Source organism: Diabrotica undecimpunctata, chromosome 1 (assembly GCF_040954645.1).
Source record: "Diabrotica undecimpunctata isolate CICGRU chromosome 1, icDiaUnde3, whole genome shotgun sequence".
NCBI classification, from domain to species: Eukaryota; Metazoa; Arthropoda; class Insecta; order Coleoptera; family Chrysomelidae; genus Diabrotica; species Diabrotica undecimpunctata.
In genome coordinates, this window is record NC_092803.1 from 58733627 (window position 1) to 58750267 (window position 16641).

General features: G+C 32.4%; 1 protein-coding gene across 10 annotated transcripts in view; it reads right to left on the reverse strand.

Annotated features, from left to right (window-relative positions):
• Window positions 1-941: 941 nt before the first annotated feature.
• The window catches only part of LOC140449696 (phosphatidylcholine:ceramide cholinephosphotransferase 2-like), a 302843-nt gene continuing 287143 nt past the window's right edge, over window positions 942-16641 (reverse strand). For all 10 annotated transcript variants that reach the window (XM_072543001.1, XM_072542994.1, XM_072543012.1 and 7 more), the window contains one exon: window positions 942-15747. In XM_072543001.1, coding sequence (XP_072399102.1) covers window positions 15598-15747 — 150 coding nt within the window. In that variant the 3' untranslated portion in view covers window positions 942-15597. The remainder of the gene's footprint in view (window positions 15748-16641) is intronic.

The window sequence follows — 16641 nt, forward strand, 5'->3', positions numbered from 1 at the left end:
GAATTCGAATGACCGGATTCACCGGATGCCAACTCCTGCGCTTCGGTCGCTGGTGGTGGGGATGTTATATTATAACTGGAACTGTTGACTCACCGGAACGGTTGAAAGCTTACAGTTATTTCTCCTTTTTAAACATGGCTTTTGGCCGCCTAAATATCTAAAATCTATGTATGTGCGGCGGTGTCACCTCGTAAATTCCTAAATTGTTAAAGCTTAATTCCTGTGGCGCGCCGATTATACAAGGCACCCAGGACAATTAATTGATCGTCCCTCTCTGTAGTCACACGTCGCCGATTCGAACCTGGTCGTCGACCGTAGCTACCGGTCTCCTGGTATCGACAGTAAGCCCTTGAGACTGCAAACTGGATCATAACTAGGCGACCGGCGACAGTCCTCTGACTCTAGCCCTCTCGTAATAATGCAATTAAAGTTTGTTTAGCAAAAAGTGGTTGTCTTCAATTAGTGCGGTCGTAAATATTATTAAATTTATGTGACTTGGTCCATAGTTAAGACCTTGTACCTCAAGTAAACCATTGTTACCTGAAACCGGGCATTTTATACTATCATCGGTTAACCCAGGATGTTTATAGTCGGTAATAATTGAAGTCAACCATTTACTGCTAAATAAACTTTACCTGGGCCGCCTTCACGGGTAAAGTGTCCTTTTGTAAAATATTGACTTACTACACTTTAAAGTTTACACACACGTCAAGTAGGCAAATTTTACAACACGTTGCCAATTTGCATAAAACAATTACTTTTTGGAAGCTCTGTAATAGACAATATTTTTTCGCATTAGTTGTGTTAATTCAAAGTAACCCAACATAAAATTGCTAAGCATTAACTACAATTCATCAAGTGAGTCAATTTTTTTTCCTCGCAGGTGTAAATATAATTAGATATATTATATAGAAATAAAATATTTGAAAAATAAAACGACATATTTAAAATGATTTATTAAAACAATTCAATATTTATCAAAACATACAGTTAGTCAATAACATCGAGACTGAATAAAACATGAATTTTACTTTCAAATTTTTAACTAACGCAATATTTTGATACGCGAATGAAATTACTTGGCGTTTGATGTACAGAACAAATCGAATCGAAGCGACAATAGTCGAAGAACCTTATCAAAATTATTTTATTATTCAAAAGTATTGTGCAGCAAGCGTACCAACATTAATATTGCTGTACTTCATTCATAAATAAATGATATTCACATAAGATATTTCCAATAGCAAAAAAGAATATCGGCGTCTGATGTGTCCACCTAAAATTATAAACCTTCTAGTATACCCTTATTTAAGATTGACCAATATTCTATTATGCGAATCCTCAGTGACATTTTCTTTGATTTGACTTGCTTGTACTTTGAATGCGCATTGATTTATATTTGGAAATATGTTATGCGAATATGTAATAGATAACAATAATTTTCACGTATAGGAAAATAAATACTCTTGAGATTCTATACACTTAGGTACATTTTATGATATTCCAGTCACTTCCTATAAATATATTCATATATTTGTAACAATCATAAATTCCTTTCTCAAATACAATAAAACCAATAGGCTGTATTGCAATATATAACATAAGAAATACCTATACATGGTGTGAGATTAATTTTATTGAGTCTAATTTGATAAAATCAAAGAGGAGCTATTCATATCCATATATTCAGGAGATAAAATACTTTTAAAAACTGAGAAAAAAGAAAAGAGTCTAATAGATTAAACAAACCGCAGTAAACAAAATATATAAGCTAAGAATATGCGGAAAACATTCAAAAGCATATAGAAAATAAAGAAATACAAAGGTGTCCATAGTTTAAAAGAAAAGCAGATAGTTAAAATATGTCATAAAAAAGAAGTAATTAGTTCAAATAAAAGAATAACATGGAACTAAAGGCACATTTAAAAATACTATGGAGTTTTCCTTGTTGTGGTGTTCCTCTCTACTCGCGAATTCCAATTTAATAGTCTAGGCGGGATCTGTCGAAAAGTAGATCACAATGAACATTTTCCATAGGAGTCTATATCTTAATTTTTTATTTAACAAAATCTGAAAAAAGTCATACTTTCATCGTCAAAACCACATTTTCACCTATAACTCGAGAGATATAAAAATTATAAAAGGTAAAAGTTTCGTTTTTCAATTTTACATAAAATTTGACAAGCTAGCAATTGAAAATTTAATGTTTATTGTTTAAAACAGCAATAATCGGGAAAAAGGTGTAAAAAGTTGGAAGTTTTTCCCTTAAATTTTTTAGATTTCTGAAACATAACTGACAGCCTTCATATTTCGCCCCGAAAAAATTTATAATGTGACTAAAATGTGTGGTAAATTTCATTAGGATTGGTTTAATCTTCTTCTAATGGCGCTACAACCCTTTGTGAGTCTTGGCCTGCTTAACAATGTTCTTCCATTCTGCCCTGTCGGATACTTTCCTTCGCCACTGCCTGATGTTCATGGTTTTAAGATCCCTCTCTACGTCGTCTATCCATCTTTTACGGGGCCTTCCTCTTGTTCTGTTTCCTTGGGGCTTCCATCTCTGGACTACTTTTACAGCTCGATTATCTGGCATTCTTTCTAGGTGACCAAGCCAGTTTAGTCTTTGTGATTTTACAAATCTGACAATATCTGCGCTCTGCATTAGTTCATCCAGCTCGTGGTTCATTTTAATTCTCCATGAACTATCGCTGCATTGGGTTGGTCCAAATATCTTCCTTAGTATTTTGCGCTCAAATATTCTCAGTTGATTTTCATCAGTGGTTGAGAGGGTCCACGTTTCACATCCATATGTGACCACTGGTCTAATTACTGTTTTGTAGATTCTCAGCTTAGACTCACGATTCAGTAACTTACTTTTCATTAAGTCTTTGTATGCATAAAAGCACTTATTACCGCTAAGAATCCGTGCTTGTATTTCTTGACTGATGTTGTTGTTGTCTTTTATTATTGAGCCTAGGTAGGGAAAAGTGGAGGCATATTTGTAGGTATGGTTGTCTACCTTCAGATTCTCATGTTCATTCGATTTTGTGCACTCCATATATTTTGTTTTGCTTTCATTTATATATAGACCAAACGTAGCAGCTTCTCAGGATTGGTTTAATAGACTGCATAAAAAAAATTTAAGGATACCTTTTTATTTTTGACATCATCTATGTGAGCGTAATGAAGTCATTGCTAACATTTTTAAATAGAAATGTGAGTGTTGTAATATATTATTTGAAAGGTCTTCTAAAAACCTATTCAGCCATATCAATATGTACAGTAATTGAAGCATTTATTTGAAAAACAACAAGTAACTTCCAAGATATTCCATTATCTAAAATCTAATATACTCGGTAAAATTGATATGGTTTTTCTCTGACGGTTGCCCGGGTCAGAACAAATACAACATCTTTATCCGCTTTTTATATATCCTGGTGCATGTACTGAAATTAGCATCAGAGATAACACACGTACACCCAATCCGAGGACATTCATATCTACCCTGCGATAGTAACTTTTAGTCACATTTCTCGTGCAAAAAAAGTAGTTGACGTTCGAGAAGAATGGGATGATCTATTCGGCAGTCAAGGTCTAAACCTTCTCCATTTAAAGTGGTTAATGCTAGGAAACAAACTGACTGGTTTCTTACGGACGAAAGTTTTAAGGATTTATTTTTAAAGAATCCACAACCAAAAATTTCATTAAAACCAGCAATGGTTTCCGGGGAAACCAAGGACCATACTCCAGTCGTAGAACCATTTAGCGATGATAATAGCAGTGGTGGCGAACAGACATCATACAATTTTTTGTTATTTCTGCGAGAATATTATATATGTTCGTTTTCCAATATATTTTGCTAAGTTTCTACCGATTTTTGTTTAAAATATGCCACACTGAATACAAGTACTTAATACCCAGAGAAAGTTAATGTTTGGATGGGAATAATAGGATTATTGGACCATACTTTTTCGAAGAAACTCGATATTTAAAATTTCTTCAAAACTTCTTGCTTCCAGAAGTGAACTAGTTGTTTTCAAACAGAAATGATTTAGGCTGTCCACACTCCACACTAAGCTGTTTTCGTGGGCAACTACTTGAACAAATCTGTGGAAAAGTCGAAGAGAAACAATATAGTGGCCGTCTAGGTTACCTGATTGGACTCCTTTCGATTTCTTTTTATGGAGATACTTTAAAAGTAAAGTGTACCAAAATAGACCACAAAATATCAATGAACTTAAAGAAAGAATACGTATTGAGGTTGCACAAATAACTCCGGAAGTTATAGAAAAAGTTCGAGAAAAGTTTGCGACACGTCTTTCTCATTGTATTTTAGTTAAATGTGAACAATTTGAGCACTTAATCTAGGTTTCGTTGTTAAATTTAATGAATAATACATACTAAATATTGATTGTAATAATAAAATGCTTATTAATGTTTTAATCCAATACAAACATCAATTACTCAGACATATTGATATGACCGAATAGGTATTTAAGAGACCTTTTAAATAATGTATTAGAACACCCACATTTCACAATGACGTCATCACGCTCACATAGATAACATCAAAAATAAAAAGGTATCCTTACGAATAGCCTGTTTAAAAATGAGATTATTGAATGGCATAAAATTGTTTATTGCAAATTTCCCGTTTTGCAATTAAAATAGATGTTTGAAAATATCACATTTAAAATCTTTGTTGTCCGAGACATCGATTAAAAAAAAAAAAGATAAAAATCGAATGACAGGAAGCTAAGCATTTACAGAAGTGCGAGTTCCAGATGAGTGACACTCAATTCGGATTTCGAAATGGATTGGGAACACGAGAGGGTCTTTTTGCTTTAAATGTGTTAACGCAATTATCCAGAGACATGAATGTAGGTGTATATGCATGTTTTATTGACTATCGAAAAGCATTTGACTGCGTTAACCATCAAAAGATGATCGAAATTCTGAGAACAACTGGAGTTGACGATCAAGACTTATGAATTATCTCAGAACTATACTGGCACCAAACGGCAACAACTGAAATAGAGCAACATCCGAAGATATACAAATCCGACGAGGAGTGAGACAGGGTTGCGTCTTATCACCGCTACTGTTTAATTTGTATTCGGAGTCTATATTCAGAGAAGCATTAGACGAAGTCCAAGGTGGAATTAAGATTAACGGAATCAGCATAGACAACATCAGATATGCTGATGATACCGTCTTAATAGCAAGCAACGCACAAGAACTAAAAAATATAATAAATGCGGTAGTTCACCACAGCGAAATATTCGGTTTACATCTAAACGTTTCCAAAACTAAAACTTTAGTATTTTCAAAGATCCTATCAAGAATCGAACAAGCAAGGAAAGCATTCATGAACATGAAAACATTTTTTACAAGATCAGTCTGCAGCTTAGAATCCGAATGATCAGATATTACGTTTTTTCTGTCTTACTGTATGGCTGTGAAAGTTGGACAATGGACTCTGAAATATAAAAAGGAATATATGCGTTTGAGATGTATATATACAGACGAATGTTGAGAATTCCATGGGTACAAAGAGTTACTAATGTTGAGGTACTTCGTCGCATGTGTAAACAAAAAGAATTACTAAGAATAATCAAAAAGAGGAAAATGCAATACTTGGGTGATGTGTTGAGAAGAGAAATATATGAATTACTTCAAGTTATACTGGAAGGAAAAGTACAGGGCAAAAGATCAGTAGGAAGACGCCAGAACTCGTGGCTGAAATACCTGAGGAGATGGTTCGACCGCTCATCCGCAGAAATCTTTCGCGCAACAGTTTCCAAAACTACAATTGCCATTTGGACCGCCAACCTTCGAAAGGAGACGACGCCATGAGAAGAAGAAGGAAGCTAAAAAAATGCAATTTTTGGAGCGCATTGTAATTTTGAACTCGCTGATTCAGTTTTTGCTCGGCGTTCGGGGCTACCTCCACTCTGCTTCCCATGAACGTCGACAGACTTTTTACGCTAATACGATTTTTTATGCATGTAATCAGGAGAAATAACGCAGAAATTTTTATATAAAAAGTACATGAGAATACAAGGGTATTTATTTAAAAACGAGCCCTCTATCACTCATGGTGAGACCGAAAATACATGCCAACTTTAAGTTTCAATATCTCAGCAAACAGTAAACCGCATGTATTGATTTTTTAAAGAGGCGTCTCTCAAAGTTCTATACATGTACAAATTTTGAAGCTATTTTATTTATAAGCAAAAAAATGTTTAAAACTTTTGACTATTTAAAGCGCTTATTTTAGGCTCAGCATAATTTTGCAAATTTGAATTTTTTTGCGGTCCCTGGATTGCAAAATTATTATGCAAAAATTATTTAAATGATCCTAACAAGATTTACCAAACGTTTTAATAGTACTATAAAGTTTTTCTAGGTGGATTATGAAGGCTGTAATATATGTTTAAAATGGTCCAAAAAATTTAAAGAAAAAACTCAATTTTTTGCACTTTTCCACTGTTGCTATTTCTTCAACAATAAATATTAAATTTTCAAAGTCAAATATTTTTTTTGTATGAGCAATACGCCTCGAGTTATAAGCGAAAATATGGGCGCAAAAAGCTAAAATTTTCGATTTTTTTTTTCAAATTTTGTTAAATAAACAAATTAGCAGGTTGAAAAATAAGGTTTTCGACTGGTGTATATCGTGATTATTATAGAGGACGGTCTTAGCTCAGCAGCAAGATACTGGCCTTCTAAGCCAGACCGCATGAGTTCGAATCTCTTCACCAACAACGACATTTTCATTTCTAAAAATGACGCTTCATCATACGTCGGAGGGCACCCTGGGCTAGTGACCGATATTTTCTCTACTTGAAACAGGGTTCAAGATGTAATTGGTGAAGGAACAATCCTAAAGGATATCACCGGTAAAAATGCCATACGATATTATGAATATTATTATCGTGATTATAGATTTCTCCTATAATAGACTCCTATGGAAAATGTCCGATCCAAAACAGATCATGCCTATACTCAGGATAAAGTCGCAGTTCTACTTTAGAATATAAATTACTACTTTTAAACTTACACTAAATCAAAACGATATGAATCCGCCTCTCCGCTGAGTTATACAACATTTTTGCGAGACAATAAGACGAGCACTTCAACATGAAATAATTACTAAAATATTAGTGGAGAATACGGAGAAACGTTAAATAAAACAGCACTTGGAGTCGAAAAGAACCACGTAAAATAAAGCACTACATCGGGAATAAGAGGAACACTAGAAAGCATGTAGGGTATTTCTATAAAAAGACAAGAGCACTACAAAGCATCTAGACCGTTTCAGTGCTAAGATAAAAGGAACAACTGGAAGTAAACGGAACACTTCAACTTCTATCAGGGACACTTAAAAATTAAATGGACCACAAAGGAAGACAATAAAAGAAGCACTAGGAAGTAAATGGAGTACTTCTACGGGGAAATAACAATACAACGTAAACAGATCGGAGCACTTGAGCAAATGAACAAATAAATAGATTACTTAAAATAAAACGAAGAACTTCTGCGAGAAAAATAGAGAATTAGGAAATAAATGAAGCTTGTAAAACAATCAAAAATGTTATTTAAATATTGATTAGTACCAAAGGAATAGTATGATGGCGTTCAAAATAGGGACTATAAGCTCTTACGTTATACACTGCAACAGTCTACAATGAGATTTGGTTCTTCATAATGCATCGTCAATACAGAAAATACTTCATCAGTAATGACACAAATACGACTTGACATGAGTTTTAAGCTATGTTTTTCTTATAACTTACTTAGATATACAATATTATTAAGTATGATTACAATACAAACACAACTATTATAGAAAATTGCTTTGACATAAATCAACCAGTTAGCAACTGCTGCAAATAAACATTAATTAGATAAATACTGAGCGACCCATATCTATAGGTCTTTTCATCACATTTTTTTGTGCACATGCCTCAGTATCAGCTATTTTTTTCGTACTGCTTTTTTTAAACCAGGATGTTAAAGTACCTGTGAAAACATAATTACGACACAAAACATATTAAAGAAAGTATAGTTATCGAAACAAATAAATAAATACGAAAATAAATAAAAAAAAGTGCCTCAATTAGCACACAATTTTTTTAATCGATTATTATGCTATCCGTACGAAAAGGAACAACGAAGCGGTGTCGTTGTGAAGTATGTAAGAGTGATATTGGTCTCAAAAAATTTCATGAACACGACTCACTTATTTACTGACGACACTCTATGAACGAAACTATGAAATCGGACATTTCATACCAAGACAGAATCAAACTAGTTTTTGCATTAGTAAAATAGTTTGATTATTTATTGTTTTTCTTGTAATAAAAGTCGTTTTTAGTACTTTATATTGGATTCAGTACGAAATTAAAATGGTTAATGTTTTTAGGATTTATTTTTTTTTTCCGGGTTTATAAGTTTTCAAACGCTACACGTTATAAATCATTTAGAGACAGTAAATATTATTTTATAAATTTATAAATAATATTTATTAACAACCTCATGCTATAACTACCCACAATATTTTAATTGTATTAAATACTATTCAGTAACATTAATTTGATTTTTAATGATGATTAATGATCTATTTTATTGGTTATACACTATAATACTATTTTTGTTAATTAATGTATTTCTGCAAGTCATGATACTATAACTAACGAGATAAGTCAACGCGCATGTTCTTGCATCTCTCTCGCACACCTGTGACGTAAGCCCGAGACAACTTTAAGGATGCCAAGTTAAATGCTGTATCTGTTGCTATCCTATGTGCTTCAAAACGTAGTGAATGATATTTTTATTTATTCATTGATGTAGTTAAGACTTTATATATTATATTGTTATATAAATTTTGTGGTGAAAACATTAAGTTTACTGTATTAATATCAGCTAATATATTTATCGTACTCAACTTCCTCTCGACTACCTGTAGCTACTTTATAAAGAAGACTAATTATTTGTTTGCCATAATGTATTGTGCAGTGGTGGGTTGTTTAAATAATAATAATAAAAAAGTAAAACTTTTTCGAAGTGTCTTTTTTGTGTGTTTCCTAGAGACAAACAAATGCGTAGTGTATGGGTCTTAGTGTTTTCAGCGAGACAATTTTAATGTAGAAACCGCGAGAATATGATCAAAACATTTTACAGAAGCTGAATATTGTTTAAAAGAAAAACTATTGGGATTGCCTGACAAACAGTGGAATATTACTACTAATAGTAAATTAATTATGAAATTGTCACTGAAGAGATCTTTTCCTCGCTAAACCTTTCTAGTTGTGATGCAGAAATTAACCCTTTAATTGACAGTCATCAAGATTTTATTAATTCCAATATAAAAGACCTGGAATGGGATGGATTGGAAAATTTAGCCGGTTTCATTACAGTTACAAAGAAAAAAGAAATACTTGGATATATTCCGAATAACCGATAAATCGTTTACTTGGGTAAACCACGTTTCTGAGGGTGGTTTACTCAAACCAACACTGGAATTTGTAACTAAATGTATTGAACTGGAACATATTTTTCGTAGTTATAATGGCAACACATTAAAAATAACTAAAATTATTTAAAAAACCTAATAGAAGCTGCAAAATATGTAAATGTTAGCGAAGATGTAAAATTACTTTTTTTAGATGTAAAATGTATTTTAAAATACTAATTCTAAATAAAAATATTAAAGATAATTACAATATCCGCAAGAGAAAAATCACGAAGATTGTAAAATAAATGTCTAAATGATATTCATAAAGTCTGAAGTATGACACGCTTTTCCTTATGTTTCAAATTCTTTACATTTTACCGGCCTTTTATATTTAATTTATGTTTTGTAGTAATATCTATTTTGTTTGTAATACACACAATCAAATGGAAGATTCATATATTTCTTTCAATTAATTCTACGAATTACTTATTAATTTTTAAACCACGTTTTCACAGAAAGTAACTAGTTATTACTTCTTAGTGCAAGATATGGCATCGAGGTATACGTATCGTTAACAGTTTAAGTTTCGAAGTTGTTCATTACAGTAATAAAACAACGTTGCCATCGTTAAAATAAGATACACACAAGTTCCCTGGCTTTGTCTCGCTATGACTTCATGCGCAAAGTCCATTAAAATTAAAATGGCAAGTGAACATATCTTGTTTGTTATAGTATCATGTCTGCAAGTGATGAAAATCCATTGAGATCATTTAATATAATAAAAAATTGAAGATATTATTTTTTATACAATTGTAAACAAGTAGTGACGCTTAAGCTCTCAATCATCTTACTTCTTTCTCCTTTTTGTGGACGGCCATGGCATTTGATCCACTTTTTTAATTGTGTGTTTAACGGAATTATAAATATGTGAAGCACCATCAAAAATTTTTTGTAATTATTGATTCAGTTGTGAAGATAAGACTGCGTTCCTAACCACTGTTGATCAAAACAATACGAACCTATTGAATTGCCGCTCTTTCAACATGGCGGCTGCGCATGCACTACATGATGAAAAGGTCTATCGAAAAATTGACGTAATTTTTTTTAACGCCTACTATATCAAATATCATTATTATTCAGTACATTTTTCAACAATATACTTTATACAGACTGTAGATGTTCGGATTTGGGACAACACGTAAATCCACTAATAACCTAAGTATTCATGTCAAAATTTTTTATAATCGTTCGTTGTTGTACGTTGTTTGTATATTAAAATAGATAAATTCTACGAATGTTTTTCAACAACTAATTAAAAGTAATCCATTTAGCAGAAAACCTTTTTTACTATGATGTGCGAAAAAGTATAGTTAAGGCACCAGAAGCAAAGCTACAAGAAAAGCAAAGCAAAAGCTACAAGAAAAAGCTTAAAATTGATTAAACTTCAGAAACGATAAATAATTAAATCTGAATATCTTCAATAAAATATACAAATAATTAATAACAGTAATAAAATAACTATACTTACTGATAAGTAATACCTAAGTTACGTGGTAAGGTATACAGGTTGAACAGTATAATATTCTACTGTGTTTTAGATTAAATTCTTAAAGCAACAGATAAGTATCTCATAAATTAATGTTTCAGATCTTCAGTTTTTTGTGAGACTGCCAAACAAAACTAACAGTAATATAACATAACAACAGAAATGATTAAAAAGATAAGAAGAAAAAGCAGATCAAGGGAAACAAACGGCGAATGAAAAGAGAACACCAGGAAAATCAATAAAAAATAAACATGAAATAAGGACATAGAACGCCATACTGAAAATCTGAAATCTCTAGTAGGTAACAAAAAATCAATGTAATCAATAAATCTATCATAATGGATAAGATATTGTAAAATATTATAAGTTAATTTAAGAAAGAAGCAACTATAAATAAAAGAAGACAAGACAAACATTTTTAGTACATGAAACTTTAGGATAAGGGGGAAGTAAGAGGGTGGATTGATATAAAACTGACCTTGGATAGAAAAAACAAGTTTTTTGGAATTAAATCGATTTATTTCTCAACATAGTCCCCTTTTAGCTCGATACACTTAGTAAGACGATGTTCCAATTTTTTTATCCCATCCGAATAGTACTTTTGCTCGAGCTCTTCAACACAGGCCGAAGTTTCGGCAAAGACTTCATCATTTGTTGCGAAACGGCGTCCTCCTAGCCATTTTTTTAGGTTTGGAAACAGGAAAAAATCGCTGGCAGCAAGATCTAGGGAATACAATGGGTGTTCAACCAATTCATAGCCCAATTCGTGTAATTTTGCCATGGCGACGGCCGATCGGTGAGCCGGTGCATTGTCTTGGTGAAACACCCCTTTTTTGCGTTCCAAACCGGGGCGCTTCCGACGCAATTCGGCATCGAATCGATCCAATAATACTGTGTAGTACTCACCATTGATTGTTTTTCCTTTTTCCAAGTAGTCGATGTGGATGATGCCCTTCGGATCCCAGAAAACAGTTGCCATCACTTTGCCGGCCGAATGTGCACTCTTTGCCTTCTTCGGCGGCCCTTCGCCGCGTTTGCGCCACTGTTTCGACTGTTCTTTGGTTTCCGGTGTGTAATAACGCACCGTGGTTTCATCAACGGTGATAAATCGGCGAAAAAAATCCTTCGGATATTGCCGTTCATCGCCAAAAGCGTCTCGGAAGTGGTCACACGTTTTTGCATTTGATCGATTGTCAGCAAACGCGGCACCCATCGCGCGGATAACTTTTACATGTCCAAATGATGGTGAATGATGTTGTGAACGCGTTCGTAGAAAATGTTTAGGACCTCTATTAACTCGCGAAGCTTAATTCGACGATCTACCATAATCATGTCATGGACTTTGTTGATCATTTCCGGCGTGGTGACTTGATTTGGCCTTACGGGACGCTCATCATCAAAAACACTCGTACGAACACGAACAAATTCAGCTTTCCAAAATTTTACTACTGCTAACGAAGGTGCAACCTCACCATAAACTTCATCTAGATCGGCTTTGATTTACACATTCGTTTTAAACTTTTTGTGGAGGAACTTAATCACCGAACGATACTCGAATTTTTCCAGTTCTTCGAAAACACAAAATTTGCTTGGTTTTGACGGCTGTAAAAACCAAACTAATTGTTTTAAAACTTAAAATTTTGACAGACGTCAGGTATGAATGGCAAATGTCAACACCGAAACCAATTCGGTATCAAGTAGCGCCATCTATCAAAGGCTAGTTTAATATCAATCTATCCTCGTATATGTAATTTAAGAATGAAGAAAAGGTAAAGATAGAGGATAAAAAAGGACAAAAAATCTAGAAAAACATAATAAGTAATAATTCTTTTTTGTATGTTTTAGTTCGAATGGTTTTGAATATGCTTTAAGAAAATGTTTATTACTTGTAATATCATACACATACAGCATTAACAGTAGTTATAGATACGTATATACAATTACCCAAAAGCACATTTTTGTATAAAAAATATTTTTTTATATTGAAAACTATCTAGAAAAATCACAATTTTTATCAAAATAGTTTTCTCATAAGCACCGTAACTAATACATAAGCGGAGGTAAATGTTTTTCTTTCAAGTAAACTAGAAGAATGGCCTCACAAAGTAAAAATTGTCCGTATATTGACCAAGTCCTGAAATCCTGACCACCAGATCTAGTGAAATTGTGACGTCAGTATTCGCATGAGGTTAACGTCACAATTTTGCCAAACTGCACCACTGAGCTCGTTATCTATCTACTTAACTATAAGCTTACACATTGTCGGGATGTGAACTGGGAGAATTTTGAACATTTGAAGTAATTTTTTTAAACTATAAAGTGGTTTAATTCTCGTTTTAGCAAATTTTACATATTATATGCAAAGTTTCATGAATATTGTATTTTTGTTTTCAAGAGATTTAATATTTTCGGTATATGCAGGGACGTTTATTCTCTAAATGGTATGGCTCGTTAAGAAGATCGTCAAACAGCTAAAATCGTATTACATTTTTATATTATTCTTGGCCATTAAAGGCAACGCAAAGGTAAATATCACATTTTTAAAAGACAGAAGACACATTTTTAACATCACGGAACTATTTTTTATTTTATCGTCAATTCCAATTTAGATTAATCAATAAAATTATAATCAATAACATACAAAATGTTTATTCTATAAAATACTAAATAAGATAGCCACTGTTCACTAATACAGAAGATATACAATCAATACAGATTAATCATTCCCTACAGCTCTAAAAACAAACTATGAATCTTCTCTTCTTTACAATTAATTCCAGTTCCGGATCCTCCAACTCAGTTGGCTGGTAACTTTTGTCAGACCCAGCCGTGGTTGCCGTTTCGAATAAGGCTCAATATGTTTCCTTTTGGCTAAATCTAAAATTACCAACATTATGAAGTTTTTTTACATATTTTAAAAATGTAGTTACTGCCGAACAGTTGGAAAATTTTAATAAAACTTGATGGATTTTGTTTGTTTTGGTTTTTTCTATGATCGTTTACCACAATTTGACAAAAAAAAAATAATAAAATTTTCGTTACTGAAAAAAATCAAAAAGGCTAATTTTTTGAACAATATCTTCAAATATCCGCCATTTTTTTAAGACTGTTAAATTTTTCTGGTAAACTATTACGTAAGGGCAAAAACCTTCTCGAATTGTAAGTTTCAGATTTGCCGTACCAGATATTAACTGTCCGCCATGGATCAGTATTGAGCGAAAAATTTTTGTCGCCTTCTTTAAAATACAGGAACAATGAAAAAAAAGTTTTGTATTCTTCAAAAGTTCTATAATAATATGAAAAAACTTTGCGATATATAATAAATTAGATATAAAAAAGTGTCATTTTCTAGCATTCTAGACGGTAATAGTACCTTTTAAAGGTTTTTATACAGTTTAATGTTTTTTTTGCAAATACTTAAGTAATCATACACTTTTTTTTGAGATTAACAGTCAAAAATTACTCGTTTTGTTCATTACATTAAAGTAAGATTCCTTACTTTAAGGTTTCACTAATGATGGTCTGATAGGACACAAAACGTTTTGTAAATTATACTCCTTTTGAATATTTTTATTATTTGTAAATATTTGTATTTGTAAGTTTTTTTACAATAAATTCAAATTATGGAACATTTTAACCCGTGTGTTACGACAATTAGGTTTTTGTAAGTTCTCCATTGAAAAACTGTTCTTTAAAAGACCAATCTATCATACAAGAAAAACATAATCCTTCTCTATGGCTCAATCTACAACCTTGTAATGACATCCACACAGTAAAGTAGTTTCTGTACGACGATCTGCTATAATTATTTAAAAAATTAATTCGAGAATATGATTAAATTTGAAACTATTACTTCCAAAATTGGCACAATTAAAAAATAATCTACAAACGATCTGATCAAAATTAAAACAGATGAACTACAACTTAACAGGTAACATATTTATTCTCATTCAATGGATAAAGAATATATGAATGAATAAGGCAAGATTAGGGGCTACTTTGAAGTTTTTTTTAAAAACAATGAGATTCCAATGATAGTTTTACTGTACAAAGATTACGACCACATTTAAAGTTATATTAATCAGAACTTATAGGAAAAAAGAGAATTGGCAATAGTAATACGAGTTAATAGAGATGATATGAGAGATAATATGAGTTATAAATACTAAAAATCATTTTGCAAAATCCGCTTACTAATACTATTTACATGAGATTCCCAAAATAATCTTAGCAAAAGTGCATTTGGCCGGCTTTATATCTTCAACATTTTAAAGAAATCCATTGAATGAGACATAACAATTTGAAACTTAAGATCTAATAATAAGGATAATGATAACATACACAGCATTTTTTCATATAAATTCCTATGTGTTAGTTGAAAAATAGTTAATATAAAATATATTATATAAAAATTTAAGATAGATTCCTAAAAGAGTGAGAAATTTAAAAATCATCATCCAGCGAAAATAAACACTTTTGTAAATGTATATATAAAGAGCAAGATGTTGTAGTCATTTAAGGCAAACACACGTTACTCATTTATCACATATAGTTATATTTTAAAGTAGTTCCTCTAAGGGTGAGTGAGTCATTAACTATCACGACTTTTGAGATGCCATCTCCGGGGCCACGGGAACGGCCAGTTGTACTGCCGCGGCAACGGACCGCTGACGTTGCCTTCGAAGTATAGGAATAACGAGAACCACCATTCACGGCCCAGCAAATTGCTTGGAGAATGTTGCTAAAACAAAACAAACTATTGTAACAAAAATAATATTCAGTTTAAAGATTAATTGCTATTTCTTTATATCCATATAAATCTGTCTCTTTGAGAAAGTAGATAGTAGGTATTTACATATTTTATATGTATGAACGTCCCGTTAGCTACTGTCCGTGGTCGGCTTAGGGGTGAAGCGACCCTATTACGTAGGTCTCTACGGCTCATTCAAATTTTACTTCACATCTTACGTTACGTTTATGGATACAAACATAGATCTTCTTCTACAATAGTTTTGGGAAGTCAAAAACATACCTTAACGTGTTAGTTTTGTCTCAACACAATCAAGCTCGTGAGGATATTTCTAATTCTTTACTTTTCCGAGAGTCACCAGGCAATCGTTTCGATCAATAGATGATATGGGGGATTCTGTGCGGGATAGGGAAATCAATGAGTGCGAGAGAGAACGTGTGGCGTCATGGGAAGTCAATGAGTGCGAGAGATAACGTGTGACGTAGGTGACATTACAGTTTACGATCATGCTGAACGTGATGGTTATGCTAGTCTACAAGAGAGGGCGTTACAGTTTACAATTTTTATTTTAAAAATATTAAAAAATTAATTTTTAATTTTTGAAATACTCTTATATAATTACTATAGTATATAGGAAAATTTCAAACAAATATAAAATTAAGATATATTTATTCTTTACGATAAACGTGTGTCATTTCATCAATGTCTTCCCTACAGTGTAGATTAGAAGAGTTTTGCGAAAAAAATAAAAAAGTTAAAAGCCGATATACAGTGGTACGAAGATAGAACTGCAATTGAAAAACGATTTGCAGACTTTCATTTGTCAGAAAGAAAATTACCAAAAAGAACACAATACCCGTTAAAAAGAATTCAACTGACAAGATG